The sequence below is a fragment of the Rhinolophus hipposideros genome, assembly GCF_964194185.1.
Source record: "Rhinolophus hipposideros genome assembly, chromosome: 10".
NCBI lineage: Eukaryota > Metazoa > Chordata > Mammalia > Chiroptera > Rhinolophidae > Rhinolophus > Rhinolophus hipposideros.
This window is the reverse complement of record NC_138056.1, coordinates 28,458,295-28,481,039: the sequence shown is the minus strand read 5'-3', so window position 1 is coordinate 28,481,039 and position 22,745 is coordinate 28,458,295. Positions and strand designations below refer to the sequence as shown.

The window sequence follows — 22,745 nt, the reverse complement described above, 5'->3', positions numbered from 1 at the left end:
ATCTCTCTTTCCCCCCTGCTCTGTGTCTCACTGCAGCACAATAAAGTCCAAAGATTTCACTGGGGCTTACCGATTATCTCAAATCTGGTGCCCCCTCCACAAACATGTGAATTCCTACCTTTATCCAAGTTCTGTTTCCCAGATCACTTATTCCATTGTTTCTGTCTTGTCGAACTTCATCTATCTATTCTGCAAGGTCCAACTCATATCCCAACGAAGCCCTTTACCAATAATTCTACCCTATATTTATATTTATCCCTGAGCCATACCATACAATATAGATAAGAAAGAAAGTAAACCCAGGAAATTGACATAATTTCACTGGTAACACTAAAATGCAATGCTATACTATAACAATGGAAGCATATACATTTTTCAAAAACAAAAACAGAATTTGTTAGGAAAGAGTGTGGTGTGTCAAGAAAGCTCTTCACCTGTGAAACAACATCGTGTGATGAAAGCAGAATAGGTTTTGGAGTCAGTAGAGCTGGCTTTGACTCTCTACTTTGTGAACTTGACTTAGTTTCATAAATGATCTGAGCCTCACTTTTTCTATATGTAAAAGAGTCAGTGCCTCTCAGCTTTAGGATGTGCATAAATGATAAAATGTAAGTACTGTGCTTCATACAGTTCCTGCCACTCTGCGATGCTCAAAACCTGTTAAGTCTTTTCCTTCTCACATTTTTCCTCCAATTTAGAAAGCCATAAATATAGGAGCAGAAGCATAGTACAGAGCATCTGGGTAAGAATCGAAGGAGAGAGAAACCACAGTGGCATGATAGCATCTCATGCTTGAGTTCCCCGTATGTGATGAATAATCATGTTATATTCCTGATGAAAAACATCAGAGTGGCTCAGAGGTGAACTACAGCCATGAAAAGGATTTTAATCATTCAGACATTGTTTTGGAGTCTGAGCCAAAATTTTAAGTTCCTGGCAGATAGTTTGATTTAAATAAAATTAAAGAAGGCAGTGAAAAGATTGGTTAACTATGAACCTAATTTTAATCAGTGACTTAGAAATGTTTGCTGAAGCTGGGATGATCAGCAAACTTGGGAGAAAGTGGTTATGTTATCAATTAGTTAAGGGCTGCTACAAAGGAAAATACCACCAATCAGCACAGATACTTTGTATTTCGTATATGAGCTAAATACTTGGATGAAAAAAATTCCAGACCCATAATAGGCACAATCTCATGACCATATATAAGCAGATAATCTCTATGAGAAAGCTAAAGGAAAGGTATCTAAAGAAAACAAGATGCCTATAACAGGGGGTAGGCAGAGTCTCTACGTACAACTTCAATGGGGTATAATGGAAGTTTCTAGCCCAGAGTAAATTGATCAAGCAAAATATATGATGGACAGCCAAAAGGGAGATTTAAACGTGACTCACTTGGAGCAATAAGAAAAAATGAAAAAAAAAAACAAAGTTAAAATGAACCTATGATGGGAGCAAATGGCCTTAGATAATCCTGCTACACACACTGTCTTTCCCATCTCAGTTGATGGCAACTCCATCTCACTGGCAGCAGGATCATCCTTGACTCCTCTTCATCTCTCATACTACACATCCAATGTATCAAGAAAATCTGTTAGCTCTATCATCAAAATAATCCAGAATCCAATCACATCTCACTGCCTCCACTACAACCCTCTGTCTGAACTACCAACATCATTTGCCCTCTTCTTCCTCAGTCTCCTCTCCTACTCTTTCTCCAATCTTCACGTTTTCAAAAGCATTGCTATATGCCAGGCAGGCACTGAGCTCAGTGCTAAATATTATTGCTCTATTTAATCCTAGCAATAACTTCACAGAGGATTATCATTACAACCGTTTTACACATGATGAAAGGGAGGCTGATAGAAGTGCAGAAACTAGGCCAAAATCAAAGAGACAAGCAGAACTAGCAGAACCAAGATTTGATGACAGCATGCCTGTTCTATTAAATACCAGTCATCTTCCCCGCCTCTATGTGGTCCTATCAATTTGTGTGGGCTCCTCGCTCTGTGTCACTGCAATTATCGCAATGAATGGTCAGTGCCTGTGCATTTGACCGTCTCCCTCACTAGAGAGTTGACATCTAGGGAAATAACTAATATTAGCAAGCATTTATTGAGCATCTACCATTTACTATGAATTTATTCAGCAAATACTTACTGTTTGCTAGGTGCCAGGCATTAGGTGCTGGGGATGCTGTGGTGAACAAAACAGGGAAAGTCCCTGTCCCTGATAGTTTACAAATATACCTCCACTACACCAAATGATGAGAAGGACATGGGCACAGGCAGGTGGGTGAATGTGGTGGTGGGAGTGTAGGGAAGTTCTCTTGTGAGTCCTTCTATTTTTTTACTGAATAAGAAGCAAAGTAGTCACCTGTGCATGAGTAGGAGGAGGAAGTGTGGGAGGTTTGATGATACAGAACGTGAGAAACAGTCAACTAGGGGAGTAGAAGAGTTCACTGGAGATTAGCAGGCATGCAATAAGATCAGTCATCAGAGTGTTTTTCTCCAACAATGTTCAGCTGCTCTGGTTCAAATGCAGATTAATCAAGTACACTCTGGTGAGCTCTTGATAGATATCATCTTGTTTAAATTTCACAACAACCCTGCAGGTTGTTGTCATCTTGTAATTTCCAGATGAAAAAATTGAACTAAGAGAATGTATCACTTGCTAAAGGTCATGCAGCTGGAGTATCAGAATTCAGACTTGAGTCCAGAGCTGTCACCCGCAAACCTTAAGTTATTCACTTTGACACTATCAAATTGGACCAGAATCCTCATCTCTGTATGTGCTTAGTACGTTCTCAATGAATTAGCTTTGGAAAAGAAGACTTGGCTGACAGGCAAGTCTTACGTGTTTTGGTGACTAAAAAGTTTCTATGAGTCAACAGAGTGGAGACTGCCAACAAAAAAGAAAAAAAAAAAAGATTAATTAGATTTGGGCTGCATGAATGAAAATACAGTAGCGAGCCCACCGTTTGGTCATCTGCCAGACCATACCTATAGTATTAGGTCTGATTCAAGACACCAGTGCATTCATGGGGCATCAGCAAACTTGAACACACCATCCAAAGGAGAGCAAAAAGGATACTGCAGGGGTTGGAAACCATAAAACATGAAAAATATAGGGAAGAAAGAGGCTTGGAAAGAAAAATTTAGCACATTACATGTCTTTATACACATCTCCGTGATTACCATATTCTGTGTGATTCTGGAGCACAGAATTAGAGCTTATAAGAAAGGTGACAGAGGAAGATTGTGCCTCAGTATAAGGAAGAAGCGCGTGACAACTGAAGCTGTCCAATTGGAGATAATTGAAGGGTAAAGATATAACCCTCTTACATAGTATGGGCTGCTCCATGGGGAGATGTGTGCTGTGTAATTAAAAGTGATCAAAAGGGTGTTCTATCATCTTTTCATGTATGTCATAGGGGATAGTCATAGCAAGGAGAGCGGGTAAAACTAAATTTTCTGTTTGCCTTGCCAACTCTTAAGAAAGTCTGGGATAATTATTTCCTTTCCTGATATCCTTTGGTACTTGTTTTCCTTCAACATACAACATTTTTTTTCTGAATATCAAATTACTTGTGTGAGTATTTGTGTGGGTACAGAGCTCTGACTTGCATTAGCTGTGTATTGTTGGGAAAATTATTTAATATCCTTGTGCCTATCTCCTCATACATAAAATGGGAACAATAATAGAACCTCTGTTATGGGGTTGTTGTGAGGATTAATTAATCCATATAAAGAGTGTCCGGAATCCTAACTGTTCAATAAATGTTAGCTCTCATTTTTTTTGTTTTCAAGTATTAGATTGGGGCAAAAGTAATTGCAGTTTAAAAGGTTAAAAATAATTGCAAAAATCGCAATTACTTTTGCACCCACCTGTATTATCACATACTGCCATTTAGTGTCGCTACATTGTTTTATGTGTTCTTGTTTTCCCCAACTAAGTGGTCACTCTTGTCCAGGGCTGAGCATATAGAATATACTAGTTACCTTGTAGTCCGAAACAAAAATGCGTTTCTCTCCTTTCAAGTAACTTAAACTTGTTTAGAATCATCTTTTATACATCTTCAGGAAGGCTTTTCGAGTTTGGTGAGAATGTCACCTAAAGAAAAGGTTTCATGGATTTCTTCATCTTTTGAAATAATAAAGTATGCTCAGATACAATCTCATTTTTCAAGGGTTGCTTTTGGTTTCTAATGATCATTAGGAAAAAAGCAAATATTTGTTCAGGATACAAAATATATTAGTTTTCTGAAAATCTACTGAGTGCTAACCCTGGTCTATACACCAGGGAAAGATAGAAAAAGGGGCAAAAGAGGCTAGGAATAAAGATAAAGTACACGATCTCCATAGTTTGTAAAGAACTTACAGTCTAATGGAAGAGACAGAGATGAGGTCCCACCCGACACACCGTTGCTTACTGTTCCATTTCATCTGCTGCACGCCCCTGTTGCCTCATGTGTTCCAGCCTAAATGACTTTCAGTTCTTCCAACAAGCTAAAAAATTCCCCATATTCCTACTGTCCCTCCTGCTGGGATACTCCTCTGCCTGCCCTTTGCATGACTGGCTTCTCTCACCTCTCAGGATATGGCTTAAATAACATCGCTTCAGCTAGTCCTTTCATAACTGCCATGTCTAAATAGGTTCCTCATCCATCTCCCAGTAATTGGCAAGATACCTCGTTACCCCCATACTAAGCAAAGTAAACATTGCTACAATTGCTACACAAGGACAGCAATCAAATCTATTTTTATTCTTTAGCCTAGTAAGACTTTCAACAAATATGTGTCGAATACATGAAAGATTGTTGCAGCATAATGTGGCAATCACTGCTACTGTGGTGTGTGTCCATGCTGGGGGACTAGAGAAGGCAGCCATCTTACCTACTCTGGCAGATACTGAAGGAGGGCTTTGTGGAGACTGTCAGTGCCCCACCCTAGCCACTCAGCACTCTTCTCATATTTGTAGGCAGCTTCCTGTTGCACAATTGCCACCGTGCTTGCTAGAGGGCTGTCTCTGCCTGAGGGAGCATGCTTAGCCAGCACATAGGGAAGGCCAGAAAGACTCAATGAGGGTTGGGCATGGATGGCCTGTGCATCTTAGCTTCCTTGCCCATGGGTGGAACAACTGTGAAGTATATTCCACAGTGTTGCCATGAGGTCCAGCAGTGCTGAGCCTCTACTGCTAAAAGCAGTAACTCACTCATTAAAACACTTTCCCTGTCTTACCTTCCCACCTCCTATTTCAGTGCTCCCAAGACTTCTCCTTAATAAAGTGCTTGCATTCAAATCTTCATCTCAGGGTCAGAAGACCTCAATCTAAGAGAGGATAGGTGACCAGAGTCTTGAAAGACATGTAGCGTTCACTACACAAGAAGTAAAAGACGGCAGGATCCCCTTAGCACAGAGAAGAACATAAAAGCCCTATTTCCACTCAGGTGACTTTCCTCTACTAGGGGTCAGATTTTTGTTTTGACTGGACCCCTACAAAGTATTTATAGCAAAAGATGGGTAGAGATTGGCTGATCCCCAACACATTAGATTAGCTAATTCAGAGCCAATAGCACCGATCAGTGCAGGTGGACAGAAGGCCCTACACTTTTGAAATAACACATTGCAACTCAGCATGCTGCACTCACGAATCTTGAACTAAAGAGCTCCTTTGTGTCTTTTCTTTTTGACATACAACTTTGGATCCAGGAATGTGATGCTTAAGCCCCAAAAAGGAAACCTTGTACAAATGGTTCCTTGAAAGCCAGCGTGGAGCCTGTTCGTAAACTTTATGATGTGTGAAGCATATGTTCAAGGAAGTATTTATTAGGAGGGCCATAAGTTAAATCAGACAGGGTAGTCCATGCTTTAAATATTTCGTCATTTTCCATACTGTTTATGTATCCAGACCCAAGTGTGAAATTTAAATTTGCTTTTGATGTAATCACCTGACAAATGATTTACTCTAGTCCAACGAGTTTACATTTGGGTCCCCATAGTTATGTTTTCCAGTTGGGGAAGACTGGAAAAAATACTTTTAAATTACATTATAATAACATTAAATAACATTTTCAAAGTTAAGGTTTCTGTGCAGAGATCATAGAATTATTTTACTAGTGGATTTAACAAAATGTAGTTTATTTCTCATGAAAATTAGAGTGTTTTATATTCGGGATATTGTGATAAATCTGGAAACTGATTAGTCACAGTGTTGTCTCTGAAAGTGACACTTAGCAAAACCTAGTATGTGAGTGGTTCAGATTAGGACACAGGTTCTGCAATGGTCTGTGGCTCTTGGTCGCTGATTTCTGCAAAGCTCCTGCCAGGGCACCCCAAAATGAGAGCTCTAGTTGGAAAGTGGTAAACTCTGCAGAACTTAAAAATCTTTGTAACAACACTCCAATAGTAAAATCCAGTAGATTTTAATTATTTATAGTTTATAATGTGCTGTCTATGGTATGATAGCCTTACTTTACACTGGATTATCTTTGTGTGAACACAGTTAATTTTATACATGTAAAGGGTAACATATAACATATTTACTGAAAGAATCTAACTCATTTTGTATTTTTAAAACAGAAGGTATTGTGTGTGTGTGTGTGTGTGTGTGTGTGCATGCGCGCATGTGTATTTGAGAGCATATGTGTATGTGTTATTTTCTAATGGGAAAGTGTTATAGAAACAAAATTCACTGAAACATGCTATAAATGTATAGAGGGGTATACAGTGTGTGTCCTATGCAGATGCTTCTGGAATCCACAAAGTAGTCAAAATACAAACTCAAAGTTTTAAAAACATTTCACATCTAGTGAAAATGCTTTTTCAATCTCTCTTTATTATATTTCCTTGCCACCTAGTCACCAAAACTCTCTGGAAAGTGATAATTAAGTGAAACCAAACTGACATGGGTCACTGAAATACAGTGGCATAAATTAAAGAATAGAAGCTAGCTGATTTTGAAGCCATGGTTCATTTCACAAAAGGTGAATAGCAGTGTTGTTGTGGTGTTATGCAATGGAACCTACTCATAATGTTTTTTCTGCATTTAAAATCCTGACTAGGAGCCAATCTTTATCTTTAAACACCCATGCTCAAGCAAGTTCAGACAAAGTGTTTCTAACTGCAACTTGCCCTGCTTTCTTTTTCATCTAGTAGATTTCCTTCATAAGAGACAGAATAAGCTATGGACATTCAGACATAGGACATAAAAATACACGTGATGACAGTATTTCAAGGCATCAAATGTTTATTTGACATGCAGTTGTTAAAATTATAGACTTTGGAATCAGTCACCTGGATTTGACGAACTGGCTCTGCAAATCATTAGCTACACGACTTGGATCTCTTTCTTTCTCTGTAACATGGGGATAATGAAAGTATATATTGCATATGTTTATTGTGGACATTAAAAGAAATAACATATGGGAAGCACCTAGCACCACTCAGCAAATATTAGCTAATACTATTATTCTCATTATTAGCCTACTGTGTGCCAAGAACTGTACTAGGCTCCTTGTCCAATATCACTGCATGGTACACAAAAGACCTGCAAAATAAATATAATTATGGCTATTTCATAAATTAAGAGACAGAGACTCAGAGAAGAGACCAACAAACTAGCTCAGAAGAGGCAGAGAATGATTTAAACCCAGGTCTCTTTGCCTCCATACTGTCTCACACAGTACTGTCACATGTGGCTATTTAAATTTAAATTTCAATTAGTTGATATTAAGTAAAGTAAAAAATGTAGTTCCTCAGTTCCACTTGCCACATGTCAAGTCTCAATAGCCATATGTAGCCAGTAGCGATGGTACTCAGCAGTGTAGGTATAGAATATTTCCATTATCAAGGAAGTTCCATTTGACAAGCCTGCAATCTAGACCACACTAACTGTCCAGGTTGGTTTGTTCACAATAGGACGTAGATTTTCTTCTAAATTTTACAATGAAGGTTCATCAATTACTTAACTCTCTGTAATAAAGACAGCACATCTGCTATAGATGGTCATGCAGACAATACTAATCGATCTAACAGTCTAGGCAGGAAGGGAAATACCTGTCCTCAACCAGATCATCACAGTGTCCAAGGACTCGGAGAATCCTCAACTACGGTGTAGACAATCTTTTTGTTCAACAGTAATGGCAATGAGAAATCCTAAAGCCAATGTGAAAATGGCAGATGAGTCTCTAAATCACCTCCACCTGTAATACTCTACAGGACTATGATTTTCATTTGGGGTCAATAAGCTTTAAATTGTTTTCAATATATTTTCCAGTTTCTAGACACAGCCTACCAAGGGTAAGCTTTGGAAGTAGGAGTTGGTGATTTGTTATTTACTTCCTCAATACTGATGTTTTGCCCAGGAAACTTTTCTCCTCACTGGTAGCCAAATGACTTTCCTAATTAGGTAGCCAATAGGCAATATTTACGACATTTATCACCTTCTTTTTGCAGACCTTTTGGATTGGTTTCAGGTATTACCATCTGGAGACTAAATACAAAGAGCAAATGGGGTTGCAAAGCAAACAACCACTGTAATCCAACATTCAAACCAAAACTAAGTAGGTTGCCTCTTTGAGAAAAGGCTCTTTCCTATGAAACCAACCTTGTTTGATTTTAGAAGAAAGAGTTGAGGCCTGAGGGACAGACTGGGGAATTTTATGCCTGTAAAAGAGTGGCTGGCATCCTAGAAGGATCGTTAGATAAAAGATCAGATCTGATACCTCCACAATATCCTGAACACACCTCAACTATACTTCATACTTCATCTATCAAATTGTGTTTTAATTGCCAGCTCCCATGTCCAATTCTCCCACAGACTACGGGCTCCTTAAAACCTACTGCCTACCATAATGCCTTGTGACATGGTAAAATATTAGGCTTCTTGACAAGATAAATGAACAAATAATTACTGAATAGCTAACATAATCAAAGAATAACAAGAACCTGTATGTTAAACCACCTCCCCTCAAAAAAAAAGTACCTGTATGATCACAATCCCCAAAGCTTCACACCTCATTGTCTGTTATTGCTTTAGCCAACTTGCTTTGGCATAATACAGTGGGCCACGTGCTGAGCTGCTTCTCTTTGCCAAAGTGATTTAGTTGATATTAAATTCTAAGGTTTTCTCAAATGTAAGAAGCACTTGATAAGCAATGCTTCGGGAAAAAAAAAAAAAAAGAGCACGAACAGGCCCTTGTTCTTTCAGTTTTGGTTAGACCCAAAGAGAGAGAAAAATTAAAATGAGAAATTAGAAATCAGTGGCTGGATATAAGCTCAACTTCCTGAGAAGATACAAGTCACTTGGGCCCGTGGAATGTATTCGGTACTAAAGAACATTAACATGGTCCGAAAGAATTAATGCAGCCACAGGAAGACCTAATGTATAGTTTGCAAATTAGGTCCCAGAGGTTCTGCTTTTTTACGCAAGCTGTTAGGCTTAATAACCCAGAAACTTTGGCAATGTATGCGTTTGTAGTCTGATTGGATCTTCCAGCTTACCCACCTCTGCAAATGCTCTTATTACAACTAGCCGGTAGAAGAGCAGGAAGTGGCTTCCTGCACCGGCATGGATCTTTTCACCACTCAAGCTGCTGACTCCTAATAAATCCCTGTTTCTGCAGAAAACAGTCATGAGGACGTTAGAGGGACTGATGATTTCCAGTCTACAACTACTACAATGGGACACCTCATTTTTAAACGAGAGGGGTATGGAGGGGTCAGGTTGTGTTCTGTAACATAATGTAGATTCCCCAGTTAAAAAAGTAAGGCATTGTTCAGAAGATATTGAGACCATAACATCTCATTCTGTTACTTGTTAGGAAGATTGCCTTCCAAAAGCCAATTATTTCCTGAAAAAATGAAAAAATCAAATGTATTAAGTTAGGTCTTTCCTGAATATAGTTGTTAATATCTGAGTTACTTCTCTTGGCAAAATTATGTTTCCTCTATGTTCCACCTCCTTTTGGAGGACCTAGTCTGCAAGCAAATTATTTTTACATTTGTTTTCCTTTCTGTTTTTTCACGTAAACATTGTTATGAGTGTCCAATCACAAGGAACCAGAGAGCTAAGGCAGGCATTTGACTTTATCGCCTGTGGCATTGTCACCAAGGTGTCTAAGCACCCCAGGACCACACCTTTCATCTTTTCTTCCCCATGGTCAGCTTTTGCTGACTCCAAAGAACAATTTGACCCCAGAGAAAACTTCTTATCGGGTGAAATAAGAGAAAAGAAGGAACTGTACCTACCATGGCAAACACTCCACCTCCCCCCCAGGGAAGGGCATATAATGTTCTGATTTTATCATCTACTTGGATTTGAACAATATGACTTAGCTGTTAAAACACACAATGTCTCAAAGTTCGTTGCAAACAGTGTCCAGGCAGAGAATCCCTAAGGACATACGGATCAAAAGCCATCTATAAACAAAACTACATATTCTTGACACACTTGGTATAACGAATACCCATCATGGTTCAGGCACAGTTGTAGGCAGGGGGCATATAGAAGATCAGCATGGCTGCAGGGAGGAAAATCTAGTAAACTGGGCATTTGTGATGATTGAAATTTAGTAAATTCCATGACAAATCAAAGGTTAACTCCAGTCCCTTCTGTGAGGTTATCACTGTATATAGAAACAATGTAATCCCATCTGTTTTTTTCACTTTTCTTAATTCACAGACTGTCAGTACTGGGGCTCAGAACTCCAGCTACCTACTCTGGACTTTGAAGATGTTTTAAGAAATGATAAAGACGCATACACGTGGCTCTCCAGCCTCAAGAAAGTAGGCATAGTGCGACTCACAGGAGCATCTGACAAACGAGGAGAAGTTTTAAAACTTGGGAAAAGGATTGGTTTCCTTTATCTCACGTTTTATGGGTGAGTCACTAATCATTTGCATTCTACCATTATATATAAAGTTCCATGTACTTCTCAGAACGGGGACTCTTTTGGTTGGAGATACAGAAATTTCCATAGTATCTTGAGCAGGATGTCTGATGGGAAGATGAGTCTAAAGGTTGGATTTCTCTGAGAATGCCTGGAATTTTTAAGAAACCTAAAAGCACAAAGACATCAGACGCCAAAGACATTAGGCTAGTTATAGGTGGTGTATTATTAGTTTGCTAGGACTGCCATAACAGAATATCATAGACTGGGTGGCTTACACAACAGGAATTTATTTCCTCACAGTTCTAAAACCAGAAGTCCAAGACAAGTGCCAGCAACGTTGGTTTCTGGTGAGAGCTCTTTTCCTGACTTACAGATGGCCACCTTCTCACTGTGTCCTCACACAGACTTTCCTCTGTGCACCCACACTCCCAATATCTGCTCCTCTTTTTATAAAGACACCAGTTCTATAGGCCCACATTTGTGACCTAATTTAAACTTAATTACCTCCTTACAGGCCCTATCTCCCAATATAGTCACATTGGGGGTTAGGGCCTCATCATATAAATTTTGGAGGGACATAATTTAGTCCATAACAGGTAGGCTGGAATACTGTGTTGCTCCAAGATTTTTATAATATACTTGGCTTTACAAATGTTAAAGTTGATTAAAGTTTTACCTCCCAAGAATTGGCACAAAATAAAACTGGGCCCTAAGGAATTGAAATCCACCACCAGATGTATTAAAAAAGATAAAATTAACATGAAGAAAATTAAGTCTATGCACTTAAGCAAGTAACAGGAAATATAACTGATTGTAACTTTGGAACAAGAGGCTGTTTGCGTAAGAATTGCCTGGGAGGTAAAACTAGTTATGGATGGCGAAACATTAACAGGAAACCCTTCTCTGGAAGTGGGGGTATGAGTGTATTGCTAATCTTTAGAGTGAGACACTCATGGGAGATGGAGACAATTCTTCTTGGGCTCATAGAGTAGAGAACACTGGAAGTGAAGAGAACTTTCAAAATCCAAAGGTTGCAAACTAACAGCTCACAAGCTCTATTCAGTGTGTTTTGTTTGGCCCACATGATGTTGAAAGAAGTATTTAAAAACTGGAAGATTTTATATTAAATATGGACCTGACTTTTCTTGAAAAATCAAATCTGGCAATAACTGAGCCTGAATGCCTTCATGGCAACCACCTACTGGACAGACAAAGGTCAGACACTTAAGTTCATGAACTTACCCTAGAAAAAGTGCTACATACCTCATTGCTGAATATCACTACAGTCACCTTCAAAGTACTCCCCTTGGGAAGCTATGTACCAACACTAGCACCTAGTCCACCCTTCAAAGCAATTTTGGAACTCTTTCTGGAATGGTCATCAGAGCCGTCATCATATTACCCTTGATGTCCTGATGTTATCAAAATGTCTTCCTTTCAATATTACCTTTATCCTCAGATAAAGAAAGAAGTCATTGGGGGGCATATCAGGTGAGTAGGGAGGGTGTCCCAATACAGTTATTTGTTTACTGGCTAAAAACTCCCTCACAGGCAGTGCCATGTGAGCTGGCGCATTGTCGTGATGCAAGAGCCATGAATGGTTGGCGACAAGTTCAGGTCGTCTAACTTTTTCATGCAGCCTTTTCAGCACTTCCAAATAGTAAACTTGGTTAACTGTTGGTCCAGCTGGTACAAATTCATAATGAATAATCCCTCTGATATCAAAAAAGCTTGACAACATCAGTGCAACAAGATCGCGAACTTGATTGTTAGCCCATGTAAGTAGAGGCTGTCCCTTGCAGAGTGCACATGCTCCCTCTCCAGTTTACCAAAGTCCTTCCCCAGCCTCAGCTCTGCAAGAGCCCCACTAGCCTTTGAGTTGAGCACCTGTTATCTATAGTAAGACCTCATTTGTCAGTAAACAGAGGATCAAAAATATTCAACCATTTGCCCCCAATGGTTTGAGCAAGTTTATTCGTGATAGAAGACTCTATTGTGTTTAGATTTGGACAACCCAGACCCCGCCTCCTCCCCAAGAACTTACTTTTTACCATTAGCAAACTTGTGTCATTTAAAATTTATGCCTTACGTACATCTGCAAGAATTTGAATGGCCTTAGAGATTATAGCAGTAACAACAGGCAAATGAAATAAAAGGAAAAGCTTTGGAATTACTAAGAGCTTCAACAATACTATTTGGTTTTTATTTAAATTTCACAACTTTTTGAAATACATGTTATTCCCCCAGTTCATGGATAAGGAATCTGAAGCCCAGAGAATTAAACTATAACCCAAGTTCCCAGAGGTGGTAAGAAAGGAACCAGAGCTGGAATCTGAATCTGTTCTATTCCTGAGCTTCCTAATCCATGTCACTATCAATAATATGAAGGAAGAACATGGAAAAAATGTTTTCAGGCACAGGATATAAACAGAACACTTCAAAATAAATCTATGTTGTTTCATTTAGTTTAGACTTTTTGTATCTATGCCAACATATTTCACAATTTCATAACAGTGGCCAAATTGGGGGTTCTTTGTTGTAGTTCCCTAACTCCCACATCCATCCGTCACATTAAGGGTCAGAGTCTGAGTCCTAACTTATGACTTGTGTTTTATTTTGTTTTGTTTTGTTTTGTTACAAATCCTAAAAATTAATTTGGCCACTGATCTAATATTGTGAAATGTACTGGAATAAATATTAAGATTTTCGTGAAAATAAATCAGACCTCCTATTCCATTTCCTTTGTCCAAGACATTTGCATCTAACCAGATAAATTTAACCCGCTCAATCCCGCCTTCCACAGATTGTTTCTTTCCTGAATCTCAAACTATAGAAAAGGCCAAGAAATGCTTTTCTTGCCACTTTGCTACTCCCACCCCTGATGATCAGAATCTCTCCTTTTGGGGTTACTTCTTAATTCCCTATCTTAAGAACTTAGAAAAGAGAACAGTTTTGTTGTTGTTGCTTTGTCCTTACTTGTTTATTTGCTTATGGGGTGGGGCGGGGGGGGGAATAAGAAAAGTGAATATTTTCCCTGAAGTTATTTTTTTTCTGCCCCTCTCCATGCTAATGTCAGAAAGTAACACTAAAGTTTGGGTAACATAAGATTTAAAAGAGGATATTTAGAAAATGGTTCTCAACCTCAGCTGTATATGGGAATAGCCAATTTAGAAAATACTAATATCTGGGTCCATTGTCCAGAGATTTTTTTATAACAGGACTTGATTTTGGCCTGAGTATCAGGACTTTTTAAGACTCTGCAACTGATTCTCATGTGCAGCAATGATTACAAACCTCTAATTGAGAGAAAGAGGTACTTTAAGAGAAGGCAGATCTCAATTGGCGAAAAACTTGGGTGCTTTACATCTTCTGAGCTCTAACAATGATGTACACTAAATGGCATTTATCATGTTCTTCTCTGTATTGTGCTAATGCCTGGACACGAGTTATCTCACAATTGAATCAGTAGCTGCTTTAATCAGGAGCCCTCTCTTTCATATCTTTGTTCTCCACTGGCAAAGTGCCTTACTCTTGTTTGAGAAAACAATTGGTTGGAGAGTGAGTGGAAAGACTAAATTAAGGCAATAAATAGTGGAGAAGATGGACTACCAAAAATAGGAGAAGGGTAGAGAAACGAAAGTGGGTAAAGTCAAAGATAAACTTTACTTTCTGTGTAGATTTTTCAAGGAGTCTGATTTCTACTCTTGCTCAGATGCCCAAAACAATAACATCACGGTGTTATTTTACCCATGCCTCCCTTGGGATCTAATGCCCACCTAGCACTTTTCCATTCAAACAGGGTTATATTTGGAGAATTTCAACTGCATGGATCTAAAATGAGAAGCATAATATCTAGTTTTGGTTTTCAGATATCATCTCAATTGTTACATGGTTGAATAAATAAAAACAGTAGATTCCAGCATTTTGTGCAGTTTCAGTATATATTAGGTTGGTGCAAAAGTAATTGCAGTTTAAAAGGTGAAAAAAAAAAAATTGCAAAAACCGCAATTACTTTTGCACCAACCTAATGGTAAGCAAAGAATAAATGTTTAAAGAATAAATGTATGCCTAGGTATTTTTAAAGGACTATACAGCAGCAGATGAATGCAATAATTATTAGAGCATTTCATAATTATAAAATTATGTTCAACTACTAAATCAGAAATGGTAATAGCTTTGAGGGCAAAAGCGCATGTCATTTTCCACATCTATATTTTTTCAGACACTTGTCATTATTTTGTCAGTGCATCATTTAGACAATATTTTTTTCACGCGACCATGTGAAATGCTCAGTAAATTACTACCTTGATGATGAAAGCATTCCTCATCAAGAATATGAGTTGGGTCAAGAAACGCCCATTGTCAATGTTATCAAGTATACATACTTGTAGGACGGTAGATGAAACGATACCTTCTTCAGGAAGATTTAAACCACTGATTTGGTACAATGTACTTTTTACAGAGTGGAGCCAAATGTCTCCTCCCATGTCCCTGACACCTCCAAAAGTCAATGAAACATAGCTTTCTGGATACTTTCTTCAATAAAGAAATTATCTTTATTGAAGAAATTATCTGACTTTTATAACATAATTTAATCCAATGGAAAACAGTCATTTTAAACTATACTCTACCTTTATAGTGCCATCTTCAGTGAATATACCAAGTTAGATGTTTTCAAAAATGCATCCCACAGAGTAAATCCAAAAGAAAGGACAGTCACTATCAATCAAACAGAATGTCTTTAACAGTGGTACCATTTTTTTTTACTCATTTATGCAATAACTATTTCTTAAATACTACTGTGTACAAGGCATTGTGCTAGGCATTTTTTTTTTCTGAACTAGATTTGGGTTTCTACTTTATGGAAAACTATATTTGCTGTATACAGGTGAATATAAATATTTGAGTTGACTTCATTTAAATAATCTGGACCAATAAAAAATCCATAAAACCAGCCAATACACTGAAAAGTAACCCTGGACTTTTGACATTACAAATGACAGAATCTGCACACCAACAGTAGTTAAAGTTTAGGTATTACTTTAGTGCACAAGTTAAGGTAGTGCACACCTGACGGGTGTGCACGGTGCAAAGTATGGTCAAGATGGGGCAATATCCAGCTAGCAATATGGCCACTGGAGAAAATAAAGCCAGACTCCTCAAGGAACAAGACAAACAAATGAAGGAACAGAAACTCAGAGACACAGACAATAGCTTAGTGGTTACCAGAGGGTAGAGGGGGAGGGAGGGGTAGATGAGGTTACATGGCTTCAAATATGTGGTGGTGGAAGGAGAACTCTGGGTGGTGAACACACAACGTAATACATAGACGATGTATTACAGAATTGTACACCTGAAACCTATGTAACTTTACTAACAATTATCACCCCAATAAACTTTAATTAAAAACATAAAAAAGCCAGACTCCTCAAAGTTTACACAGGCTACCATTGTATAAATAGGTGCGGCATTAATAAATGTATATATAATTAAGACTCTATAATGCCATACAGCACGTCCTCCCCATCACAAGCTAATCCAACTCAGATGGCAGACTTTTTTTTTTTTTTTAAAATCTTAAACCATTCTTTCTCATTCCAGCCCACCCCACCAAATAGAGCTGGTAAGGGACAGGCCTTTCTCTTTTATTTTTTGCTCAGGATTGCTTCCCTCCTTCCTACTGAACACCTTCTTTCCTCCAAATGCACCGTCCTTGCTTTTCCATCTCCTAGTGTTTATTCTGCCTACATTCTGCCCCAAGTCATCCTTTGTTTTTTGCCCTCTTTGGGCCTTTCTTTCCTTTCTCATTTAACCTGTTAACTTTTGTATTCCATCCTTCCAACCACCACCCCTGCTACAATGTCTCTTGATCTGGCAGCCTCTGCAGCTCCAGGAAAAAGAACCCATTTTCCAGCTTCTGCTCTGTGAGATCCCCACCTGCCTCTCATCCCCAAGCTTGGGGCATTATAATAAAACAAAGGAAGGATTTTACTCCTCACCCAAGTGAGCCAGTTTTGCATTCCCAATGGCCCATCAGGAAAAAGAAGTGACATTCTCTTCTCTCCCACATATTATTAAATCTAGTAAGTCAATTTCTATTTTCTGAAGATTCTTCTCTTAGTGGTAATGTATGCAGGAAAGAAAATGTACAACTTTGTTTTAAAATGTCACTACTGTTTGTTTGCCGGATTGTAATAATGTACGCTGCTCATGGTCTTTTGAGAGTATAATTTTGATAACACAACATTGAGAAGTTCAGATGGTCTTCCCTGAAAAGGCAAAATCATATCTTGAAAATTCCTTTTATAATTAGTTGGACAACTATATAAACTGGGTAGGTCAGTGTATTATTATTTGCATAAGCTCCTGTGTTCAGGGAACAGTGGGGAAGGGGATCGGAAGGTGTTTGTGTAGGTATGACACAAACCTACACAAAGAGGGGGAGGACGATTCAGCATCATTTTTTTAAAAAGTGTTTACCACCAAAGTTTATATAACTATTTATCCAGTTTGTAACTACCAATCAGAATAATCTTTGAAAATAAGGTATGCAAATCTCATTTCCATTGCCACTGTCATACCGAGCTCCTTTCAAGCAGAAATGGTGACCTAATCAAGACTATACCTTTAGTACTAGCTCAGTGCCTCACACACAGAAAATTTTAATGAAAGAGAATGTGTGCTGAGATATTGAGGACTTCCATTTGGTCAAGACATCAAAATTCTTTCTTAGCATTATTGACATTTATCAGTCCTTAGTTAGAAAATTAACCTCATGAGCAATTCTGAGTAACCCTTCTTCATCAGAAAGTCAATCAGAAGATTACAACTTTCAACCTTAGCTCACAAGACTGCCTTCATTCCAGAACAGATCCCAGAAGTTCAGATTTTCTTCTTTCTAAGAATGTTTTATTTCCTGGCTTAAGCAAGTTGCGTTTAATACATGTAGCAATGTTTAGACTAATAAGAATAATGAGGTGAAAATGAAAAAATATGTTTTTCTGAAACACTAACCTCAGGAATAAAGTAAAGATGGTGAGAAACAGTGAAGAAAAGGGGTAAAAGTAAAGAAACATGGGTCTTGGTAGTAGTCACATTTTATCTTGTGGAAACAAGCATGGAAACTGTGTAATAGCTGAATAAAACTTATAAGGCCACACACTGTAGTGAAAAAGATAAATAAATACTGTGGAACACTTAGTTTCAAAAAGTTTAGGAAAGAATTGAGAACCCAACACCCCACAGCATCTGTATTGCATTACTGCCCAGAGAGCTGCCCATAGGACTAATGGGGAAACAGAATTTAGTCATGGCTTCACCACTGGCTATTTGTAGGTGAGAATTTGATCTAAACTTTTCATGCAATTTCCCAGAGCTCTATGACTCTCCTCAACTGAGGACTTATTTCTCTCTTTCTATAGGAGTGTTTTAATATCTATCATGCCCTTTCGGGCCTTTGGATGAAAATTTGCTAGGAAAAAGGAAAATGCTACTACGTTGCATGCAGGCTTCATTGGATGAATAAAATAATGTCAAACAAAATGTTTCTAATGGGCTATTTGTCAAATACACCAGCCAGTCAAGAATTAACAAAATTGAAATGGCTTCTGGGGAGTATTCTTTCCAGTACTCACTGGATTTCTGCTAGCATTTCTGTAAGCCAGCCCAGCAGCATTTCACACATTAGGTTGTATGAGAGATTGAGGGTGTCTGAGTGAAAAATATTATTATTCCTTGGCATCTGGCCCTCAGAAATTTCTACTGCCATTAGCACTGCCTCCAAATTTGACTTTGAAACAGCTACTTGCTTGATATACATGTTACCAGAAAACATTTGTGAGGTGTGGGGACTGAACAGCAGAAGAAAAAACAAGTTTACCCATTTTGTTGAAGCTCTAGCCAAGAAATAGCTTGAGAAAACCACACCGTCCATCTTGAATAAAAAAATGGCTTCTGAATTATGAAAAAACAACCTAAAAGCAATTCAGACTTGGGAAGAAAGCAAAGAAAACTTGTCTGAGTTCTGAATTTAGTTGTAATTCCATCCTACTTTGTAAAAAAATTCACATTGGGATTTCTTAATGAGTTGTTTTAAGATTTACTACTAACCGTAGTGTTTGTGTTGGGGCCGAGGCCTTTAAAATGTGTATTCTTGTGACTATTAGGGTTTCCTAAGCAGAGTAACAAGTTATGTTCTTTCAGCCATTGTGAACCCCAGTTTATGTTATCAGCCAAGAGCCAGTCCCTGGGGTTCCCTTTGTAATATTAGGTTTCGCAGTAATTAAAGTGGCTGCCAAGAAAACCACTTGAGTATGAGGTCATCTCATGAATGAAAGGAAAAATAACTTCTGTGCCTCATGCGCCTCTAGAAATCACTTGAGAGAATTTATAGGATGCCCTAAAAAGGCAGTTGCTTCTCCACAAGCCCTCTGAACCCCCATTGCCTCCTTCGTTATAGTCTGTGCAGCCACGATAGGCAACTGTTATTACTGGGATGCGAAAAATAAACTTTCAGTAAGCACATTTTATGTGCTAAGTATTGTGCTCAATGCTTTACCATCATCTTGAATCTTCGCAATTCTCCTAAGAATTATTATTCCCATTTTAAAGGTAAGGGAACAGGCAAAGCAATCAGGCTGCAAACCCAGATTTACTTGACTTAACTGTCTGTAATCTTTCCGTCACACCATGGTACTATGGCAGTTTGTTGTTATCTAACCTTTTCCCTATAGATTCCAATGCCATAGTAATGTTGGTTGTCAAATGGGGCTTCTAGTCATATTCATAGTTCAGATGCTAGGGAATAATTTGACAGGATTATATGGAAATTTCTTAAACTAAATCATAACGACAGCACCAGAATATTAATCCCCTTCCCCTCTATTAAGTTCAGTTATAGCCAACTCTTTATGAAAAGCGAAAATGACAATCAACAAAGAATCAGGTTACTTGTCACAAGAGAAAATAAAGTTTATATTTTAATCTTTCACATCAGTAATCTAAACTAGCATCTAATTTTGTTCAGATTAAATAAATTAAGCACAATTTTACCTCCCACCCCCCAAAAAAACTACAAAATACGTTTAATGTGGAATTTTCCTAAGTTACTACTACTATCATCATCATCATCATCATCATCATCATCATCATCATTATTATTTTGCAATGCTCTGCATTTTAAGATTTTTCATAACTTAGGTATTTGGGACTTTGGAGCTAACTGCTATAACTTTTTTCTTTACACTCTTAGAGGTAGTTATCATGTTGCTATCAGTACTTGTCTTCGTTTTTATTACTGGGAGTATCATTAACCTTTAAAAATAAATTAAAAAAAAAAACATTTCTCATGGTAGAATACAGATACAAAAAAATCATGTAAAACAAAAGTATAGCTCAGTGAATTATTGTAAGGCAAACATGCTGGAACACCACCCAGGTCAAGGAATGGAACATGGTCAGCCACTCCAGAACCCATCCACACATCCCAGCCAATCACAAACCTCTGTTTTGTCCCCAAATGTAATGGCTCTCCTGAATTTTATGGTTTTCACCACCTTTTTTCCCCGGTTTAAAGTATTATTGCCCAAGTGTGCATCTTTTGGCACTACTGTTTGTTTCCCTAACTTTTGAGTGTTTCGATCATCTGTTTTTTTCCTTCCCTACAATTAGTTCTATTAGTAAATACAAGGTTAGTAATCAGCACCAGTGCTATTGCAACATATTACTACTCACTTTAGTTGTCTGAAGACTGTTCTCTTGTAAATTCCTCAGGAAGGACTCCGGGGAACAATAGTCTCTGAATTCTTGCATGTTGACAGCAGTTTAAGGCCTTTATACTTGAAAATCAACTTGGCTAAATATAAAATTCTTGGCTCACAGAAGCTTTAATATGCACTATGGTTTTATTGGTTATCTAATTTTCTTTTCCTTCTCAGTAATTTGATATTTTTTACCTAGATGCCCCAAAGATTTCTTTTTTTTTTTTTTAAACCAGTAATTTTACAGACTGTGTTGTTGGTTGTTCTGAGGCAATTTTTAGGGAGTATATAATTTAGTCTTTCAGTATGCATTTTCAAATCTTTATTTTTTTTAATTTCAAGAATTTTTTTTTTTTGAATTGTAGTTTTTAGTATTTGTTCTGTTCTTTGGGCTTCTTTGAATGACTCCTAGTATGCATGTATTAAATCGTCTGCCTATTCTCTTAATTTGTTACTTTTCTCAAATCCTTCTTATTGCTTCCTTTTATGACATTTAAATTTTTCTCCCTTTTCTAGTTATTTAAAGGCATTATCTGCTATGATTATTTGATCATGCATTTCTTCTAGTCTTCACTTTTTAGAGATTAAAAAACATTTTTCCTGAATATATCATCTTATTTTGGAGTTTCTGATTCTCTTGTCGGTTATTTTTCCACATGTTGTACCATTTATTAAAATCTTTAGATTCATTAAAAGTCATTATAAATAGAAAACAGAAGTTAGAAATAGAAAACAATGCTTTTTTTTTTTCATCTTTTGCGGCATAGTTTTCTAGCATGTATTGTGTGTAGCTATTTTGCTATTTATTCTTTTTTTCCTTAAAATAATTATGAAATTAAACCTTAATCATTTTATGTTGCTGTTTTTTAAGTGAAATTTGTTTTCTTGCTATTAAAGGGAGCTAAGATTCAGAAATCTTTTGTAACTTATAGTTTTAAGTCATACTTCAAAATTATGGTTAATAATGTTCTCAGACCTCCTGGCTTCTCTACTTCACTTTCATCTAGACGTCTTTTTCCTTTGTCCCTGTAATGCTCATTTTGGAGTCTTCCTCAGAAGGAAGCTTTATCACGGAAGGGAGTTTGGTGAATTTTTGAGAATTCATGAGGCCTCAACTATTCCAGTCCTTTGCCATGGATTTCTTGCACTCAGCTTTACTAGAATGTGAAAAAACCCTCTCAGATTTAACTGCCATTCTCAAATTGCTTAACTGCACATGCCAGTAAATATCTGTTAGGGACTTTGATGTTTTTCAGATCCTTCAGGTACCTAATTGCTTCCCTTCGCATTCTCCTATAGGATTGCTGATACCACTTGTTATGGCTTTGGAAGGTCCATCTCTATACCCATTCATTTTGGGGGTTCATGGAAATATCTTGTCACCTAATTTTGATTAGATGTTGTCCCTGAGTTTGGAGGTTTGCACTCTAGATGTCTTTCAGAGAGAATTCAGAGAAATTAAAAACTGTCACCACAATAACTCCAAAATTTTCCTTGTTTACTTTACATCTTTATGCTTCATGGAGATTTCCATAATAGTTTAATGGATTGAATAAGAACAATTCTAGATATCAGAAAGGTTACTTCTATCTTTCTAGTTTGTGTTTGGAGATATGAATTTTCACTTTAAAAAGGGTATGACATTTTTAATATTCAGGAATGAATGCAATATAGATGTGTGTCCATAATACAAGCAGAACCAAAAAGATGACTTTTTAAAATCCAATTCTAGCAATTTTGCCAAGTATTGTTTACAAATAACTGTAACCCTTCCCCTAGAAATAAGATAATAATAATTGATGGCTAAAGTACTTATGGTTTAAATAGACCTAAACTATATAGCTTAGGCCAGGATTAAAGTTAATAATCACATCATCAGAAAAAGAACCCAATTTACTCTTCTAGAGTCCATGTTTTCAATTAACAAACATTTTTGATAGAAGGTTCATTGCTATGAGATAAAGAACATGTTTGAACTCAATTCCCTGATGTAATGAAATATTTTTGTGTAAGACTTTACAGGACAGTAAAGAAGCAGAAATTTGAGATGAAGCCAAGAATAGACATAGAGAAACCCTCTCCACTGCAGCCCA

The 22,745-nt window shown here is 37.6% G+C and overlaps 1 protein-coding gene across 3 annotated transcripts in view; it reads left to right on the top strand.

The window, feature by feature from the left end:
- Nucleotides 1-22,745, top strand: part of BBOX1 (gamma-butyrobetaine hydroxylase 1) — a 62,921-nt gene that overhangs the window by 25,943 nt on the left and 14,233 nt on the right. For all 3 annotated transcript variants that reach the window (XM_081064947.1, XM_081064948.1, XM_081064949.1), the window contains exon 4: nucleotides 10,684-10,882. In XM_081064947.1, coding sequence (XP_080921073.1) covers nucleotides 10,684-10,882 — 199 coding nt within the window. The remainder of the gene's footprint in view (nucleotides 1-10,683; nucleotides 10,883-22,745) is intronic.